This window comes from Carettochelys insculpta, chromosome 6 (assembly GCF_033958435.1).
Source record: "Carettochelys insculpta isolate YL-2023 chromosome 6, ASM3395843v1, whole genome shotgun sequence".
In the NCBI taxonomy this organism is placed as follows: domain Eukaryota; kingdom Metazoa; phylum Chordata; order Testudines; family Carettochelyidae; genus Carettochelys; species Carettochelys insculpta.
Genome location: NC_134142.1, coordinates 117,552,368 through 117,571,648, shown reverse-complemented (window position 1 = coordinate 117,571,648; position 19,281 = coordinate 117,552,368). Strand labels below are relative to the sequence as shown.

The 19,281-nt window shown below is 49.9% G+C and overlaps 1 protein-coding gene across 5 annotated transcripts in view; it reads right to left on the bottom strand.

Annotated features, from left to right (window-relative positions):
• The window catches only part of VWCE (von Willebrand factor C and EGF domains), a 32,464-nt gene that overhangs the window by 4,370 nt on the left and 8,813 nt on the right, over window positions 1-19,281 (bottom strand). The window contains exons 14-22 of one of the 5 annotated variants that reach the window (XR_012646055.1): window positions 18,818-18,903; window positions 18,350-18,446; window positions 17,804-17,886; window positions 15,357-15,447; window positions 14,543-14,625; window positions 14,007-14,085; window positions 12,506-13,384; window positions 10,593-10,776; window positions 159-251 (exon numbers count right to left, since the gene is read on the bottom strand). Coding sequence is in view for 1 of the 5 variants with exons in the window: in XM_074997987.1 (XP_074854088.1) it covers window positions 12,882-13,384; window positions 14,007-14,085; window positions 14,543-14,625; window positions 15,357-15,447; window positions 17,804-17,886; window positions 18,350-18,446; window positions 18,818-18,903 (1,022 nt within the window). In the remaining 4 variants the exon portion in view is untranslated. Of the gene's footprint in view, window positions 1-158; window positions 252-10,592; window positions 10,777-11,968; window positions 13,385-14,006; window positions 14,086-14,542; window positions 14,626-15,356; window positions 15,448-17,803; window positions 17,887-18,349; window positions 18,447-18,817; window positions 18,904-19,281 lie in introns of those variants that run through there. The other 4 variants (XR_012646054.1, XR_012646056.1, XR_012646057.1 and 1 more) reach the window with 4 other exon arrangements.

Genomic DNA, 19,281 nt, shown 5'->3' with positions numbered 1-19,281 from the left:
TTGGCCAGTGATGACCATTTGCCAGCATTCCCTCTCCTGAGCGATCTTTTCCAGTTCTGACCAGGTGTATGCCGTCTTTTTAGTATCTGCCTTCAGGTCTCGGCACCAGGCATTTCTTGGGTGCCCTTTTTCCTTGTGGGTTTCAACTTAAAGCTGACCTTGTGATCTTGGTTGGTTTTCTGAGGGTATGTCCAATCCATCACCATCTTCTCTTCCTGATTTCTTCTTCGGCAGGAAGTCGGGCTTGGGGGCTGTCCATAAATGACATAACGCAGCCATTAGGATGTGGCAGCATCCTTCGTTGTGTGTGCGTGTTTCAGTGCTGCCACGTGGGTGGATCTTGAAAAATCAACAAATTATGTGTGAAAGATTCACAGACCACCTAGGCCAGGTGTGGGCCGTGTGGTCAAACCCTGTTGCCTAAGAAGCCTGGGAGGTCTGTTAATGGCTTATCACAGCAGGCCTAGCCTATCTCTCACTGGACCCTGAGGGTGATAAGGTCTGGCCTTGTAGCAGAGAGACCCAAGCTCTGTCCATCCAACCCTCCGCCCCAAGATGCTACAGCCAGGAACCCCAGTCCTGGCCCCACCACCCAAGCTCATGCTGGGACTGAGAAAACTACCACAGCCCCATGCCAGGCTTCCTCTCCTCCACCAACTGTTCTCCCTGGGGCTAGGAAAAACAGCCCCAGCCCTCCTGCGGTGTATTTGTAGAACTATTTGTTTGCCAGATTACTTGGGATTATTGTCTACTAGCACACATAACCCATTAGCTGGAGATCAATAAATACCCCTACAGAAAGAGTGTGGCCAAATGGCCAGCAGTGGGCTCTCTAGAGAGCAAATATCTGAAGAGCCCTTCAGTCCTAGAATATGCCTTTTGGGCTACACCCCTCCAAGATGGCATCCACTTCTCTACATCCAGACTGTCAGCCCACTTCGGGGTAGTCTGCCCTGTAACAGTATTTTCAATTTCAGAGGCTTACATTTGTGTTATCTTTGGGATCCCTCTGATCCTGGCTCACAGGTCAGGGGGACATTGAGCCCCCAGAGAGGCAGGGCCTTCAGATCCTGGTTTACATGGTGATGGGCTCAGGCCACCCTAGAAGGACTAGGCCTCCAGACAAATGGTGGCACAGAGAGGGGCCTTGGGCACAGAGAGGCAAGGATCCCCCAGCTCTCAGCACACACCTAGAGACAATGAAAGGGGCTCGGGTGCCCCAGGGTGATCAGGAAGAAAGTAAAAAATTGGGCTGGGTGTGGAGGATCACATGCACCGATATAAGACATAGCCCAAATAATGAGACTGTCCCTTTCAAACCAAGACATCTGGTCACCCTACAGCCCCATGGATCTCAGCACACACACAGGAAGGGAGAATGTGATAGGCCGCCTACTCCAACGTCCAGCTTTCCCTACCTCATGCCTTCATATCCCTTCCCATTCACTTTTGTACTCGCCCCATCCCCTGGACCTGAGTTTCTCATGCCCTCTCTCCCCCATCCCCACAGCCCCCATCCTCTCCCTACAGCCCCAAACTATTCTCTCCCAGTTCCCCCATCTCCTTTCAGTCTCCAAGCCCCTACAGCCCAGAACTACACTGTGAGTGGTCCCACATGGTCACAGGCAGGAAACGGACGACTGGAACTGCAGTTACGGACTTATTGTCAGAGACTGGGCGATACTCATGGGCAGTTAGTTTGTACTTCCAATGAGCCTCCCAAAAGAAATGACAGAAGAGCCACAAAGGTCATTCAGGAATTGGACATGCAAAGAAGCACAAGAGGTGTTATCTTGGCCACGGATTAATGATGACATCACTAAAGCAGTAGGAACTCATGCCGACAGGCAGAGTTCGGCTACTCCCACAAAAGCTTTATGAGAAGGTTGGCACTGACTGATTTATCTGCTGATCAAAGGATTAGGCAATAGTAATGGATCATGACTGGCTATACCCATAAATCTGCACAGTGCTAATAGTAAGTCAGCGACAGCTGTCAGGAAGGTGTCTGAATCTTCTCCAGACGTGGAATTCCAGATGAAGTCATTAGCAATAACGGGCCACCCTTTTCCAGGGCAGATTGTAGGCAATTTGTCATAGATTGCAATTTGATGACAAAAACTCAAGTCCAAATTACCCCCAATCAAGTGAATTCTGAAGAATGTTATGAAAAAACCCTTGGACACTGAGACTGGTAAATCAATAAAAGTTTATACAAACCAAAGTACTTCTCTGGAGAATGGCTCTTCTCCAGCTCAGCTACTACTGAGAAGAAGAATCAGCTCTAATTTGCCAATTACTGATAACCTACTGAAATTTCCTATTATTAAAGCATGTGGAAAATGAAAGAAAATCAGAAGTGAAAGCAGAAATATGATTGTGGCAAAAGGATCCATGACCTCCCATCTCTTAATCCAGGTGAGAGGTCATGCCCGGCACATTGCACCTCTAATACTCGAGTCCAAAGAGCTACCATAAAAGAATGGCTGCATCCAAGTTCTGTACTGCAGACAGACCAGGGGCCACATTTTGGCATAATCAAAGAGTGATCCTAGGAGTTCCAGCACAGCAACAGGATGTGGATGTTCTGGAGCAGGTTCAGTGGAGGGCAACCAAAATGATTAACTGGCTGGAGCATGTGACCTATGAGGGCTTTGGGCTTATTTAGTTTGCAGAACAGAAGACTGAGGGGTGATTTAATAGCAGCCTTCAGCTTCCTGAAAGAGTGCTCTAAAGGGAATGGAGAGAAACTCTTCTCAGTGGTGACAGACAGCAGAACAAGGGGTAATGGTCTGAATTTACAGAAGGAGAGGAGTAGGTCGGCTATTAGGAGAAACTTCACCAGGAGGGTGGTGAAGTGCTGGAATACGTTGCCTAAGGATAGTAACAGAGAGAGAACTGTGCTACTCTCTATACTATCAAAACAAAAAAGCAGTCAAGTAGCACTTTAAAGACTAACAAAATAATTTATTAGGTGAGTTTTCGTGGGACAAACCCACTTTTTCAGACCACAGCCATACCAGCGCAGACTCAATATTTAAGGCACAGAGAACCAAAAATAGTAATCAAGGTTGACAAATCAGAAAAAAATTATCAAGGTGAGCAAATCAGAGTAGGGGGCAGAAGGTGGGGAGAGTCAAGAAATAGATTAAGCCAAGTATGCAAAAGAGCCCCTATAATGACCCAGAACATTCCCATCCTGGTTCAAACCACGTGTTAATGGGTTGAAGTTGAATATAAAAGAGTGTTCAGCAGCCTCTGTTTCCAGACTGTTCTGAAAATTCCTCTTCAGTAAGACGCAAACTCTTGTCATTAACAGAATGGCCCACTCCATTAAAACAAAAAAGCAGTAAAAGTAGCACTTTAAAGGCTAACAAAATAATTGATTAGGTGAGCTTTCTTGGGACAGACCCACTTCTTCAGACCATAGCCATACCAGAACAAACTCAATATTTAAGGCATAGAGAACCAAAAACAGTAATCAAGATTGACAAATCAGAAAAATATTATCAAGGTGAGCAAATCAAACAGTAGAGGGGTGGGGGTGGAGGCAAGAATTAGATTAAGCCAAGTTTGCAAAAGAGCCCCTGTAATGACCCAGAAAATTCACACATCCCAGTTCAAACCACGTGTTAATGTGTTGAGTTTGAATATAAAAGAGTTCAGCAGCCTCTCTTTCCAAAGTAGCGTGAAAATTCCTCCTCAGTGACACGCAGACTCCTAAGTCATTAACAGAATGGCCCACTCCATTAAAATGTCGGCTGATCGGTTTGTGGATCAGGAGTGTTTTTATGTCCGTTTTGTGCCCATTAACTCTTTGTCTAAGAGAGTTTGAAGTCTGTCCAATACACAAAGCATCTGAGCATTGTTGGCACATGATTGCATATATGATGTTAGTTCTTTACTTGCACTAGACAAGAAATTTACAAAACACACTTCCACTTCCTACAAAAAAGAAAAGAGAATAAATTTTCTAAATTACTTCGTACCTACAACTACAATAATGACAGCTCAACTAACAATATACTTAAACCTTTCAGCTACCAACTCAGCCCAGCAGAAGTCTCTCTCTTATCCCAGGGTCTTTCCTTCTGTGCTACTTCCTCCATGAACTTAATACAATTCTGTGGTGACCTTGAAGACTTCTTTCGCCGCCTCCGTCTAAAGGAATTCTTCCAACACAACTGTGAACAAGTCTGACTCTCTCGACCCCCCCCCCACCAACACCAAAAGAAGAACTCTGTGTGGACTCCCCTGACGGTCGTAGTGAAAGTCTGGATTTCTACATACAATGCTTCCGCAATTGTGCTCAGAATGACAATATGCAAACAATGCCAAATGAAACACAATCTCAACTATGCTGAACGTCATGCTGTCCAGAGTCTCAAAAATAACCCAGATATTATAATCAAACCAGCTGACAAAGTGGGTGCTGTTGTCATCATGAATAAACCAGACTATGAACAGGAGGCAGCCAGACAACACTCCAACACCACATTTTACAGACCTCTCTCCTCTGATCCCACTTTAGAATTCCAAAAGAAATTACAACTACTTAAGGAACTCCCTGCTGCTACTCGGGACCTTATTCACTCAGACACACCACCTGAGACCCATCCTGGATTATTCTATTCGCTTCCCAAAACCCACAAACCTGGGAACCCTGGAAGACCTATCGTTTCGGATATTGGCACCCTTACCACTGGACTATCCAGTTATGAGGACTCTCTCCTCAAACCCTATTCCACCAACACTCCCAGCTATCTCCGAGATACCACTGATTTCCTGAGGAAAGTACAAAATATTGGAAAAGTTCCTGACAACACCATCCTTGCCACCAGGGATGTAGAGGCTCTGTACATTAATATTCCACACAAAGACAGATTACAAGCGATCAGGAATATCATCCCTGATGTCACCACAGCCAATGTGGTGTCTGACCTCTGTAACTTTGTTCTCACCCACAATTATTTCCGATTTGGGGACAACTTATTCCTCCAGATTAGTGGAACTGCTATGGGCACCTGCATGGCCCCACAATATGCTAATATATTTATGACTGACCTGGAACAACAATTCCTCAGCTCTCATTCCCTAACACCCTTCCTCTACTTAAGATCCACTGATGACATCTTTATGATTTGGACCCATGGTATAGAGACTGTAGAAGAATTCCACAGAGACTTTAACAATCTGCACCCCACCATCAACTTATGGCTCGATTACTCCATGCAAGAGATACATTTTCTGGACACTACAGTACTAATCAAGGATGGCCTGATCGGTACCACACGCTACCAGGAACCCACTGATCGCTATACTTACCTACACGCTTCTAGCTTCCATCTTGCACACATAACTAGATCCATTGTTCACAGTCAAGCCCTTAGGTACAATTGCATTTGCTCTGATCCTACTGACAGAGACCAAAAACTACAAGATCTTTACCAAATATTCATAAACCTGAATTACCCGCCAGCAGAAATAAAAAAATGAATTGACAGGGCCAGACAAATAGCCAGAGACCAGCTACTCCAAGATAGGCCCAAAAAAGCCAAGAACAGAACACCACTGGTCATCACCTGCAGCCCCCAACTCAAACCACCGCAACACATTATTAAAGACCTACGATCTATCTTTAATCAGGACACTACGCTCCAGAAGGCCCTAAGTGACAGGTCTGTTCTCTCCTACAGACAACCTCCCAACCTTACGAGATTCTCACTAATGGCCACAGCCTACACCACAGAACACCAGTCCTGGGACTTTTCCTTGTAACAAAGCCCGCTGCCAGTTTGTCCACATATCTATTCTGGAGATACCATCACTGGACCTAACCAGGTTAGTCACAGAATCACGGGCACAGTCTCATGTTTCTCAACTAACATCACATAAGCCATCATGTTCCAACAATGCCCGGATGCTTTGTACATTGGACAGACTTCAAACTCTCCTAGACAAAGAGTTAATGGGCACAAAACAGACATAAAACACTCCTGATGCACAAACCGGTCAGCCGACATTTTAATGGAGTGGGCCATTCCGTTAATGACTTAAGAGTTTGCGCGTTACTGAAGAGGAATTTTCACACTACTTTGGAAAGATAGGCTGCTGAACTCTCTTTTATATTCAAATTCAACACATTAACACGTGGTTTGAACTGGGATGTGTGAATTTTCTGGATCATTACAGGGGCTCTTTTGTAAACTTGGCTTAATCTAATTCTTGCCTCCACCCCCACCCCTCTACTGTTTGATTTGCTCACCTGGAAAATATTTTTCCGATTTGTCAACCTTGATTACTATTTTTGGTTCTCTACGCCTTAAATATTGAGTCTGTTCTGGTATGGCTATGGTCTGAAGAAGTGGGCCTGTCCCACGAAAGCTCACCTAATAAAATATTGTGTTAGTCTTTAAAGTGCTACTTTACTGCTTTTTTGTTTTGATAGCATATAGACTAGCACGGCTTTTTCTCTGTTACCACTCCATTAAAATGTTGACTGACAGGTTTGTGGATCAGAAGTGCTTTTATGTCTGTTTTGTGCCCATTAACTCTTTGTCTAAGAGAGTTTGATGTCTGTCCAACATACAAAGCATCTGGGCATTGTTGGCACATGATGGCATATGTGATGTTAGTTGAGGAACATGAGAATGTGCCCATGATTCTGTGAATAACCTAGTTAGGTCCAGTGATGGTATCTCCAAAAAGATATGTGGACAAAGCTGGCAGTGGGCTTTGTTGCAAGGAAAAGTTCCAGGACTGGTGTCCCTGCGGTATAGACTGTGGTTGTGGGTGAGAATCCTCATAAGGTTGGGAGGTTGTCTGTAGGAGAGAACAGGCCTGTCACCTAGGACCTTCTGGGGTGTGACATCCTGATACAGGACAGTTTGTAGGTCTTTAATAATGCGTTGCATTGGTTTAGCTGGGATCTCCATCCCTGGAGGTTTTTAAGTCCCAGCTTGACATAGTCATGGCTGGGATGATTTAGCTGGGGTTAATCCTGCTTGGAGCAGGGGCTGGACTTGATGTCCTCTTGAGGTGCCTTCCAGCCCTGTGATTCTATGAATGTGGACACTGCCATTTCACAGCTGGCAGTGGACAGGAGAAGCTGGCATGAAACAAGAGAACAACTCAGGGTCTAATAAAAGATTGATACAAATCGGGTCAGAGGAGATTAAACACCCTGAAAGACTCATGAGCTATGTCTGCACTAAAGCGATCTGTCAACAGAGTCTTCTGACAAAACTTCCGTTGCGAGATCATGGCTAAACCTCAAAGCGAGTTGCTCTGCCAATCCGCTCTGTCAACAGAGAGTGGCCAGACTGCCCGGCTGCTCTCTCAACAAAACGACCCGCGGAACACCGTCAGACAGGATGGCTGGCCAGCCCTTCCTGGAGCCCTGGCAAGGTGTGCCCTTAAAGAGACCTCCCCCCTGCCTGCCCAAGCATTCACGTTCTCTGCCCGTGCTGAGGCGTACTTACCTCACTGAGGGACAGAAGAGCTACTGCAGGGCTCACACGCTTGCTGAGACTTTACGTCAGCCATGGTGCCAGAGCAGCCCCCGGAGGGGGCTTGCAGAGGCCCCATACAGGTGCTGCAGCTTTTGCTGCACCTCATTTCATCCCAGCCTCCCTTCTCTTCTTCTGGAGGGTGTGGCGAGCCTGGTACCAGTTTCAAGGAGCACACTATGGCTGCCACATGGGCCCACCTCTGCTCACCCCCTCAGGTGACCACGTGAGTTTGGAGACACATCATTAGTTCCGACATCATGGGGCAGTGGGATGATCAGCAGCGGCTCCAGAATTTTTGCTTGCAGGACACCTTCCTGGAGCTCTGTGCCTGCCTCAACACTGCCCTCTGGAGACAGGACACCTGGATGTGGCCCACCATCCCCCTGGAGAAGCAGGTGGCCATCACCTCCTGGAAGCTCGCCAACCCCAATTGCTACCACTCGATCTGGGACCAGTTCGGCATAGGGAAGTCCAGTATTGGGGCCGTCCTCATGCAGGTAAGGCACCCTCAGACTGCAGGCCCTGCACAGGGGGTGGGGGTGTCCCGCCCAAGGGAGACCCTTGTGAAGTGGGGTGGAGGGTGCAAGAGGGGGAAGCTGCAGCCCTATGGGACTGTGCCATCCCACTCTCATACAACCGTGCAGTCAGGGAGTGACCTCTTGGGGGTGCTCCCAGAGAGCTCAGGGGGGAAGGGATGGGAGGGGACCGGGCCCCCTCCCTGTCACTGATGTGTGTTTGGTCACCTCCCCTTGCAGGTTGTGATGGCCATCAACTGCATCCTGCTGTAGAAGGTCATCTGTCTGGCAGACATGGACACAGATGTGGCCAGATTCACCGCCCTTGGGTTCCCCAACTGCTGTGGGGATGTCGACGGGACCCACACCCCCACTCGTGCCCCGGACCACAACACAGCCCAGTTCATCAACAGAAAGGGGTATCACTCCATGGTGCTGCAGGCTTCGGTTGACCACCACTGACAATTTCTCAATGTGCTCACTGAATGGTCAGGCCAGACACATGATACGTGGTGTTCCACAACTCCAGCCAGAGAACGGAGGTGGGCACTTACATCCACCATCGGGAGATGGCGGTCGGGGAACGTGAACATGCCACAGTCACCTTTTTTACTATCTTTCTGTTAAATTCTCTTTGTCTCAGTTTTCATTTATCGGAATTTTCCAGATCTGAAGAAGTGGGTCTGTCGCATGAATGCTCATCACCTAATAAATTATTTTGTTAGTCTTTAAAGTGCTACAGGATTGCCTTTTTGTTTTGTGAAGATACAAACTAACACAGCTTCCTTTCTGAGGCTATCCAGTAGGTGGCATTCAAGCTTCAGAAAATAGAATTTCACATTACAGTTCTTTCCCTGGGATTCTTTCATTCATTAACAACTTAAATACAATACTAGCAAAACCTTTTGTGAAGTCTTCAGGAGTGTTCCCTGTAAGCCACTTGGGAGAGATTAAAATGACACCCAGCAGATTGCCTATAGCTGTCAGCATATGTTTCTACTGGTCGTGCACCTCCATACATAGATGGAAAAAAATAGAGGGAACATTGGTCTTCAGTTTTCTGTGGTTAATGCTCCATGAAACACACAACAGTGGCAACTTTTTCATAGGTTGTAATTCCGTGATTATTCTCTTAAAATCTCATTAATGGAGAAGTTTAACGTTTACTCTTTTGTCTTCTTACACTGAGCTTTAATTTGAAAGTCATCATCTTCCATACAAGTGTAGGAAGATTTCTTTCCCCAGTTTGACAGCAGTTGCAAATTACTTGCAGGCTCATCATAAAATTAATATACCAACTCCAAACAGTCACGATATCTTAGCTCTTCTAGCCACCACCCAGGATAACATCAAAAGCATCAGTAACGTAATAAAGAACTCTGCTAGTGTTGGCATGTCTACTCAACTACTATAGAAAGAGTAACTGTGAATTTAAAATTAGGAGATATAATTAGTCATAAACAGTCACTCATCTCAATAGCTTAAGTATTATTCCTAAGCTAGTTAGAATGCCTACTTACAAATACGTATTTAAGATTTGTTATAAATTTAGCAACGTGTTTATCCAAAGTGCCATGTCTTATTACAAGAAAGAAATCTGAGTCCTAACAGAAGCCACCACCCAAAACATTTGTTCTCAATGGTTCTTTGTTTCTCCAGATGGCAAGAGACTTTCCCACATTTTAAAATCTGGAAATATTTATAGAAAAATGTATCTATTAATGGCTACGTCTACACTAGGCAAAAACTTCGGAATGGCCGTATCAAAGTTTACTAATGAAGCGCTGAAATACATATTCAGCGCCTCACTAGCATGCAGGCAGTGGCGGCAATATGAAATTGACACGGCTCGCCGCCATGTGGCTTGTTCAGATGCTCCTTTTCGAAAGGACCCCGGCTACTTCGAAGTCGCCTTATTCCTATGAGCAGATGGGAATAAGGGGACTTCGAAGCAGCCGGGGTCCTTTCAAAAAGGAGCCCCGTCCGGATGAGCCGTGTCAATTTCAAAGTGCTGCAGCCGCCCGCATGCTAATGAGGCGATGAATATACATTTCAGCGCTTCATTAGTAAACTTCGAAATGGCAATTTGCATGGCCATTTTGAAGTTTTCGGCTAGTGTAGACACTGCCAATTTGTTTGCTAGTGTATACCTAGCACATTTAAATGATAAATAATGGGTGGTTTTTTTCAGCAAACAGTAAATTCACTGAAAAAATGATTTTTCTAGATGACTGAAACTATTGAAGTGAAATTCAGTGAAGAATTTCAGTAGAATAAATGAGGAAAGACATTATTAAGACATAAAAAATGTTTGTTTTGAAAATGTTGATACAAATCAACCCAAGTATTTTTGCTTTTCATTTTGGCAAATAAAGCTGCAGAAAAATGAGTTGTGGTTCAAAACAAACTTTTTTTTTTTCAGTTCAGCCATCAAAACAAGAGTTCAGTTATTCACTCAACATTCAGAGACGGTCTGTTCTTGAGAGAAGGAAACAGTCTCAAAAATAATTTGGTTAAAACTAGTTAACAGCAAAAGGATTTCCAAAAGGATCCATCGGACATTTACCTGGATGGGAGAGATGTTGGCAGCCATTGTTCCCTGTAAGCTAAGTGCTTGGGTGGCTCCCGAGGAGAGATTCAGGTGCTGCCCAGCTCATTAGCAGCATGCCCACAGCCACCCACAGTGGGCAGTGTGCGTCTATTGGCGGTGCTCATCCAGACATGGCTTGGTACACAATAAAACTTAGTGTCTATGGATAGAAAGAATTTAGAGAACACTGGTTGGCACTGGTTTAAAAATACGGTGGAAGGACTAACCATCCTTATGAGTTCAAGGTGTAAAGACAACCTTGAACAGAGGCAAGGAACAGGCTTTTGTCATGGGCAGGTTTGGGATTTCTGCTGGTGCTGGCTATTGTCAGAAAAAAACAATGGACATAGCTCATGGATCACTGAAAGTGATTATAATTCTTCAGTGAGCCAGTCCCTCTGTTCTGTGTTTGTATAGCTCCTAGCCACCAAGGCACAAATAAATAATTATACCATTAGTTGCAAGCTAAGGTCCTGTTGGGATTAGAACTAGGCTGCAGGTAGGGCTTGGCTGTGCAACATATAACCCGCAGGCCACGTCCTGCCCCCGACACTGTTGGATTCAGCTTGCATATGCAGCAGAGGTGCTCGGGCAGGCTCCCTGCCTGCCTTGCCCTGCCCTCTCCCTGCATGCTTCAGGGCCTTCTTTATCTTTCAACAGCTGTGAGCCTGGGGAGGGAAGAGGCTTTATGCGCTGCCCCCACCCCCAGCAGAATCCCATTGGCTGGTTTCTTCCACTCAGAACGCGGGCAGCTGCTGTGGGAAAGCAGGAGGTGATGGGCCAGTCAGATTCCATCCCATGGGCATCCCCAAGGAAATCTTTCAGTCTGTGTCAACACCCAGTGGCAACAGCTCTCAAGACAGGCTCGGAGAAAGGACTTTACAGTCTGGGGCACCGATATGACAGGCTGGGACTGGGAATCCTTCACTCCTCACAGAGGAATGAGCAGAGGCTATGTGACCGCCCCCAGCCCTGGTGAAAGACCATGAAATTGTTTCTCCCAAGCTGCACAGAGGACATCTGCTCCACTTCCAGCCACAGGGTCTCGCAGGGACCCATCCTCTCCCCACTCCTAGCAAAGGGCTGCACGAGGTTGCTTGGGAAGACCAGAAAAGGCCGGCTACAGACACCCCCATGATGTGCCCACCACATCAGACACCTGAAGCCCTGCCCACGGCAGAGATCAGCCACTGCACAAAAAGCCAGAGCCAGGACTGGCTGAGGAGATAGCGGTAGGAGGAAGAAGGTGCCACCCCACAGTGAAAAATCAGCCCCAGGGTTGCTGAGACCACCCCATTTGCCCACCCAACCTGTATGGGTGGAACCAGCTGCAGGTGACAGCAGGGAACACCTGGGTTATTAGGGAAACTTTATTACTATTCAGCACAGTACAGGCAAGTTGGCCCGGATGACAGATCACATACCTGTCCATCAAGGGTAGCTTAGAAAATCCACCCTGCCCCCATCCAACAGGAGGGGCCAGGAGGCCCCCAGCAGCCCCGAGGCATCTAGGGTGAGAACTGCAACGTGTTCCCAGGGATCTGGATTCCCTGTTGGGGACTGGGTGTCCAAATTCCTCATTAAGTTTTGAAATTTCAGTCCTAAGACTTAAACATGAGTCTATTAAGATGTGACAGGAGAGATGGGGGCTGGACCCAGGAGCCTGGCTAAGCTGGAGCGCTTAGGGCTGGATCCAGAGCCGTTGGCCTGGCTGAGGCAGGGACCAGCCAGAGGGGAGGGAGATTCACCTGCCTCCAAAGCCCTGCACAGTGATCATCCCTGAGGACCAGATGGGCATATCCCACACACTTCAGGGAGCTGGTCATGCTCTCGGCCCTTCCATCCCCTCACACACTTTGGCTGCAAGGTGGCTGGCAGCTCACACGTACCTGGAAAGCCCTGAGTCATGGCACCTCAGCTAGGCACATGTCCTCCCTGAGCATCATGGCACCCTTCATCAGCTGGGATTGTTGAGGCAGCCAGGGCTGGGCCCTGCTGTCCCCTCCACACCAGCAAGGTGTAGAGCTGCTCATGCGTTGCTCCTTCTGAGGCGCCTGCTGTCCAGCAGCATACAGGGAGGGAGTGGTGGGGCACCAGCCGAGGAAGAGGCAGTGGTTCTTCCCATGGATGTCACTCAGAACAAGGTGATGCCTCCTCCTCTCCCTCCCACCTCCTGGTTCCATTAAGCTTGTCGCTCCTGCTGGCTTCCTCCTCCTCACACGCCTGCAACAGGCCGAGCGTGCCCCAGCCCCTCAATGAGGGGCACTATGGGGCTGGCCAGCTGGGCATGCTCGCCCCATGCAGCGGTGGCTCCGCTCCCTCTGATGGGAGCATGGAATGCTTCTGAGGAGCCGGGCCCGAGCCAGGACTGGGGGTCAGGGAGGCAGTTCTGGGCTCTGTGGAGACTGATGAAGGGAGCCGATTGGGGCCTGGAACTCCTGTCACCGGCCCAGAGGTTTCCATCAGAGAAGTGGGGTGCAGGGAAGGCCCTCGGGGAGCCATATGGGATCCAAATGAGCCTGGCCCGCGGGGAGAGGGTCCAGGTGTGTTCATGGGCCCAGCGTCCTGGGGGGGCATGTTCCTTCCCGTGAGGAGCCAGCGCTCCAGGCTGGGAGAGGCGGGCACGGGAGAGCTGGGGCAGAGGAGGCAGTCGCTGGCCCTGGGCTGGGAGACGGAGTTCTCTCTGGGATTGTGGGGTGAGGACTTCCCAGGCTCTGCTTCATCCACCTGGATGGGGACAGGGCTGCTCTCCAGAGGGATCGGGGTGTCTGGTTAATGGAGGCAGAGCTGTCATTAGCACCTCCCCCAGGACTGTGCTCCACTGTGCCTGGGGCCCAAAGGGGGAGGGGCAGATCATCATATGGCAAGGCCCTGGAGTTTGGGAGCCCAGGAACCATGGCACAAAGCCTGCATGCCAACTCCACAGCCTGGCACTGTGTTCCCCCACATGACCCCCTCAGCCTGGGGGGGGGGGCTAGTCCTATAGGGCTGCCTTAATCCAGGGGGGCTCTCCCACCCCAGACACCGGCACCCAGTTGAGAGCCACACTGAAGAGACATCACACCCCACGACACGTGTAGGGATGGGTATGCCAAAAAGACCTGGGCATCAGCCACACTCTCTGTGCCCCACTAGTGGCCTTGATATGCACAGGGCCTTGTGAAACAGCTCTTGCCGCTCCCATATGAAGGGGCTTGCTCCATAGCTCAGACGACAGAGGCTCAGCTTTCCACTCCTGCCCTCCTGACTTTGGGCGTGACAGCAAGCTGTTTGGGTCACTGCCACACAGGCAAACCTCCTGTAGCCTGGCCACCATGGGGGGGGGAGGATGGGGAGCCTCTGCCAACCCCAGGGACATGGGTGGGGAGGCCAGGCACACAGGCCCATTACCTTGGCAGGCAGGGCAGCAGGCGGCAGGCTCTGTACAGGAGTGGGCACAGGGCCTCTTCTCACAGCTCACTTCTCCCAGCTGAGAGATGGGAAAAAGGAAGGGGTGAGACAGGCAGCCCATGAGCACCTGAACTGCCCGCCTCTCCATCAGGCCAGGCCAGGCCAAACAACCCCCAACCTGGGGGAACAGCAGGGAGGCCTGCCAATTCCTCCACACGCCCAGCATCCTGCTGAATTTTCCTTCAGTCATGCCCAGGCCCACTGGGCTCTTGTCCAAAGCAGAGGCCTGAAATGCTACGGGAGCCAGCAGGGAGCCCCATCCTTCACTCCAAGCTTTCGGCCATATCGCGCAACCCTCCCTGATGGCAGCCCCCAGAATCCCCTCAGCCATACCACACCAGCCTCCCCAAAGGGAACTCCCAGCATCCCCTCAGCCATATTGCACCAGCCCCTAGAGGCCTCACAGGAGACGTGTGGCAGCCTGCTTAGGCAAAGCAACGCCTGTTAGCTTCCTCCCTCCCCAGGACACGGCTCACCTGGCAGGTGCAGCGAATGCAAGGATTGCCCTCTGGTACAAATGTCTGTCCATTCACCACCTTCCTGCCTTCGTAGTTACAATCTGTGGGGAAAAGGCACCCAGCCAAGGGGAGAGACAAGCTTCAACACTGCAGCAACAGGTCTCAAACCCTAGCAACCCAGGGACCCGTGTTTTGATTTAAAAAAAAAAAATTGGGGACCCCCTCAATTCTCCTTTTCTGAGATTCCACACCTTCCTCCCCCATTATCCCAGCCCCCAGCTACTCCTTGCTACATCCCTCCTCCCTCCATCACCCACTGCTTTTACCCACTGGGACAAAGGATTGCAGTACGTGGTCCCTGCAGTGCTCACCACAGCCACCAAACATGGCAGCCAGGTCTCTGCAGCCCCAAGGAGCACAGGCAGCCAGGAAGGTGACAGGATGACGCCACCACCCCAGCACCTGGTGGTCACTTTTCCTGGCCAATGGGACTTGCGAAGCCAGCACCTGGGCAGGGGGCAGCATGCAGAGCCTCCCTGGCTGTGCAGCTACTTGGTGGCCACATCTGGGAGCTGCACAGAACAGGGCAGGTAGGATGCCTGCCTCAGTCCCGGGCCATGGGCCTGAGGAGGCTCTGGGAGGAAGAAGGAGTTGATCAGTGGAGCCTGTCGACGCTCTGGAGTTCTCTTGACAAGCCCAGTTTGAGAAACGCTGCACTACAGTAACTATTAGAGACTGGACAGGACAGTACCAGACACACGGAGAACAAAGCAGGGAGGCAGTGTGCTCTGAGACACAGAACTCCAGAGCTCACCAAGGCTGTGGCACTTACCATAACAGACAGGGCAGCATTCTCCCTCCGGGTGGAACGGGTACATACAGAAGATGATACAGTCCACAGGAGAGCAAGCCACAGAGCCCAGCTGTAAGACACAGAACAGCAACTCTACTGATTCTGCGTTAGCAGCAACACAAGGTAGGCAGGTGACTGGGAGACAGCGACTAGCAGGAGACACAGTGAGTGATGCCTACGCTGGTGGGAAATTCTCCTCTGAAACAGCTTTTCAACAGAAAACTGAATTTTGAACAAAATGCAACTTTTTGCTAAAAGCATCTGCTTTCCACGAGAAATGTCCATGTTTCATACAAAACAGAACATCCCCAAGCCAAAGTGTTTTAATGAGAAAATGCTCTTGCACTGACCCCTGGGAGTTTTAGCTGAACTACCTCATATCCCCATTCTTCTCTATGGGCTGAACTCTCTGCCTAGACCACATCTTCCGTGATGCAACTGCCTCCCTAGTCAAGACACCCAATCAGGCGTCAGCAACCTGTGGCTCTGTCAGCAGCCACTTGTGGCTCCAGGTTCTGCTGCTGCTGACTCCTCTTGTGGCTCCCTGCACTGTCCCCGCTGAAATAATGGAACTACACTGAATTGGTTTAATGGCCAGCATTAAACCAATTCAGTTTAGTTCCATTATTTCAGCAGGACAGTGCAGGGAGCTGCCACGCTGCACACGGGGGAAGTGAGCAGCAGGAGGGGTGGCCAAGTCTACCCCTGCCAGAGCCGCCCAGCTGCGCTAAGGAGGAAGAGGTGTGGTGTGGGGGAGGCCTCCTGTGAGCGCAACTTCCCTCCCCGCAGGGACAGCACCTCCTCCCGGGCAGCACGGTGCCCCCAGCTCTTCCTCACTCCATAGCAGTCGCCAGAGCCCGGAGCTGTGTCCAGCAGTGCAAGGTCAGCTCCCCCAGGACCCTGCCCAGCCCCCCCGCCCAGTCCTGGGACCCTGTGAGTCTGGTGCCAGTGCCCCTGGGTAGGGAGAAGCTGAGAAAGTTGCAGGCACTTTCTGGCCTGAGAAGTTTGGGGGGGGACCCAGGTTGGGGAGACCCAGCGCACTTGTGGGGGGAGAGCGGAGGTTGGGCAAGTAAGATCTGGGTTCAGTGGGCAGGTTGGGGCAGGGAAGCTGAGGTGGGTTAAACCTGGGAATGGGGGGACGATTTGGCACTGATAGGGGTTAACCCTGGAGATGTCTGGGCTGGGATCGGGGGGTAAAGCTTAGGGATGGGGCGGATTTGGGGGCTGAGGCAGTTAAACCTACAGATGGGGGTAACTTAACTTTCTAACTGGTACAAGTCCTTGTGCGTGCGCTGTTCTTATAACAGGGGTAACAAAAAGTACAGTTTGACATTATTTATTAAGGATCATCTCATACTGACACGCACTGTGGCTCCTGCAGTATTGGTTTTGTAACTGAATTTGAAAAAATGGCTCCTCTCACTATTTTGGCTGCAGACCCCAGAACATGGTGCTGCCTGGGAGATGTGGTCCAACCAGGGAGCCTAGCCCACACAAGTCACTAGGAGTATGAAGCAACTGCACGACAACTCCCACGACACACAATAACTTCATTTTTAAATGAAGCATTTCTGTTTTCAAATTTCCACTAAAAATTGAAATTTTCTGAATAAAATTTAGAAGAAAACAATTTTCCTCTCAGTTTTGTTGAAATTTTTTGCACAAGACAATAACCCATTGATCTACTAATGCAGGGGTGAGCAAGCTTTTGAGATGGGGCTCCACTTTTCATCCCTGCAATTAGCAGGGCCCCTCACCCCCAAAACCTGTCTAATGCAATCCAAACCACTGGAAATTTCGATTATGTTCATGAAGAAAAAACCCTATTTGTACGTGTTAGAAAATAAGTCTGTACAATGTAAAAGCTTTATTAATCTGTATATAAATGTGAACACACAGACATAAATACAGTAACCTATTTCAACGTTTTTATTGAGATGGATGAGCCTGACACCCAGCAGCCAATCGTGCTGTGCCCCCTTATGAAATTTCATGCCCCCCAAGGTGACCAGGCCCCCACTTTAAGCACCGTTGAACTCATCTACCACTTGAGGAAGGGCAAGCCAGATTCCCTCTTCTCCAGACCCACAGCATCCAGCCAGGCACCCTCTCTCTACCCCGAGCCATCCAGGGAGGATGATCAGCGCGACTCTCCATAGACAGCCGCAGCAAAAGCAGGCTGGCTGAGTTCCAGGACAGTGCCTGACCTCAAACCTATCTTCACCTCATTTTGCCAACAGAAGACACACTGTCTCCTGTTCCCCATGGCATCCTGCACTTACAGCCTCACCCACAGACTCCTCTTTGGCCTAAACCCGAAGGTGCAGTCCCAGGCTGGACAATGCCCCTTGGCTTAGACCCTTTGGCTGAATGGACCTGAGAGGCCTTTCTGACAAACAAGCTTGGAGAGAAGGTGAAGCTCTTACCAGGCAGATGCAGCTGAGGCAGGGGTCTAGGGCAGAAGGGAAGGTTTCATTGTTGTAGAAGATTCTTCCCATATAGGTGCAGCCTTCAGTGGGGAGAGAGAAGACAAGGAAGAGATGTTACACCTCCCATGGGGCCACGACACAGCTGGCAGCATGCAGAGACCATGGACAGAGCCCCCCTAGGACACGTCCAGAGCCCTCTCCACCAGGACAGCTCAAAGTATGAAGGGAGAGCTGATCACGGCAGGGTCGCTGGTTCAACAGCCAGCCCCACGTGCTGATAGTGACTTAAAGCTGTTCCCATCCGAGGGCTGCTTGGCTTATAGGATGGGGACGGAACGCCAACCACTCAGTGGCCTATTTGATGTCTCTCTACACAGAGAGGCCGAAGGCTGGCTGGACCATGGTGTGAGGAGCTCCCCGTGGCTGGGTTTAAGTGCGGGTGGCTCCTCATTCCTAGGGTGCACACTGCAGCAAGGTGCTCTCCATTGATTATGCTTCTTATTAGACAGTAGAGCCCAGGGAGGGGAGCCCAGGCTTGGGTACCTGCTGAGCAGTCTGGACAGCACTGGCCAGGGATTTGAATGGGGTGAGGACACGTGTCTAAACAGTCTGTCCTCTTGCAGCTCACCGAGCCATTTGCCTGCAAGAGAGAAGCACTTGACAGGAACTCGCAACACACCCAGCCAACCGCCTGGCCAGCTGCCCCCACAGCCAGCCCTGGCCCATCAGTGGTATGCATGGTAATGGTCCCCCAACAGAGCACTGCATTACTGTGTTGAGCGAGCACGCCTCAGGCAGGCACCAGCAGTGCGAGAGCTGTGAGATCCTGGACCCCAAAGTGAAGTGTTCACCATTCACAAGGCACCGCGGAGGGGCTGCCCAAGATCCACAGTGCTCAGCCCCAGTCAGGGAGGCCTCTGGTGCTGTGTGGCACAGGTGGGGGCCAGAGGGAGCAGGCTGCATCCAGCAGGGATGGATAAGGAGAGTGAAGTAGAGCAGGTTCTCATTCACCTGGCAGATGCATAACTCACAGGGATCACCTGGAGACCAGATCTGTCCAATCGGAAACTCTACCCCATTGTCGTCCACGAAGCAACCTGGCCAAGGAGAGAGAGGAAAGCTTGAGAGCTGGGCTGGGGCTGACGCATGAGGAATGAAGAGCCCCTGCGTGATCAAAACACCAGGCATTGGGGGTGAAAGAGGCACATCCTGCCTGCAACCCACACACACACACAGAGCCCTACACCTACCCATCCCCCTCCTCACACACACACATTGTTCAACACATCCACAGTACACACACACCTAATTCCCCCAGTACACACACACTTCCTTGCTCCTGGTGCACACATCTTCTGTTACACATGCTGCGACAGAGCCTCCCTACGCTTTATGGAAAATAGGTTATGAATATAAACATGCATAATCAGAGCTTTTCTGGGGAGGGAAAATAAAAAAAAAGGAGCTGGTACTCA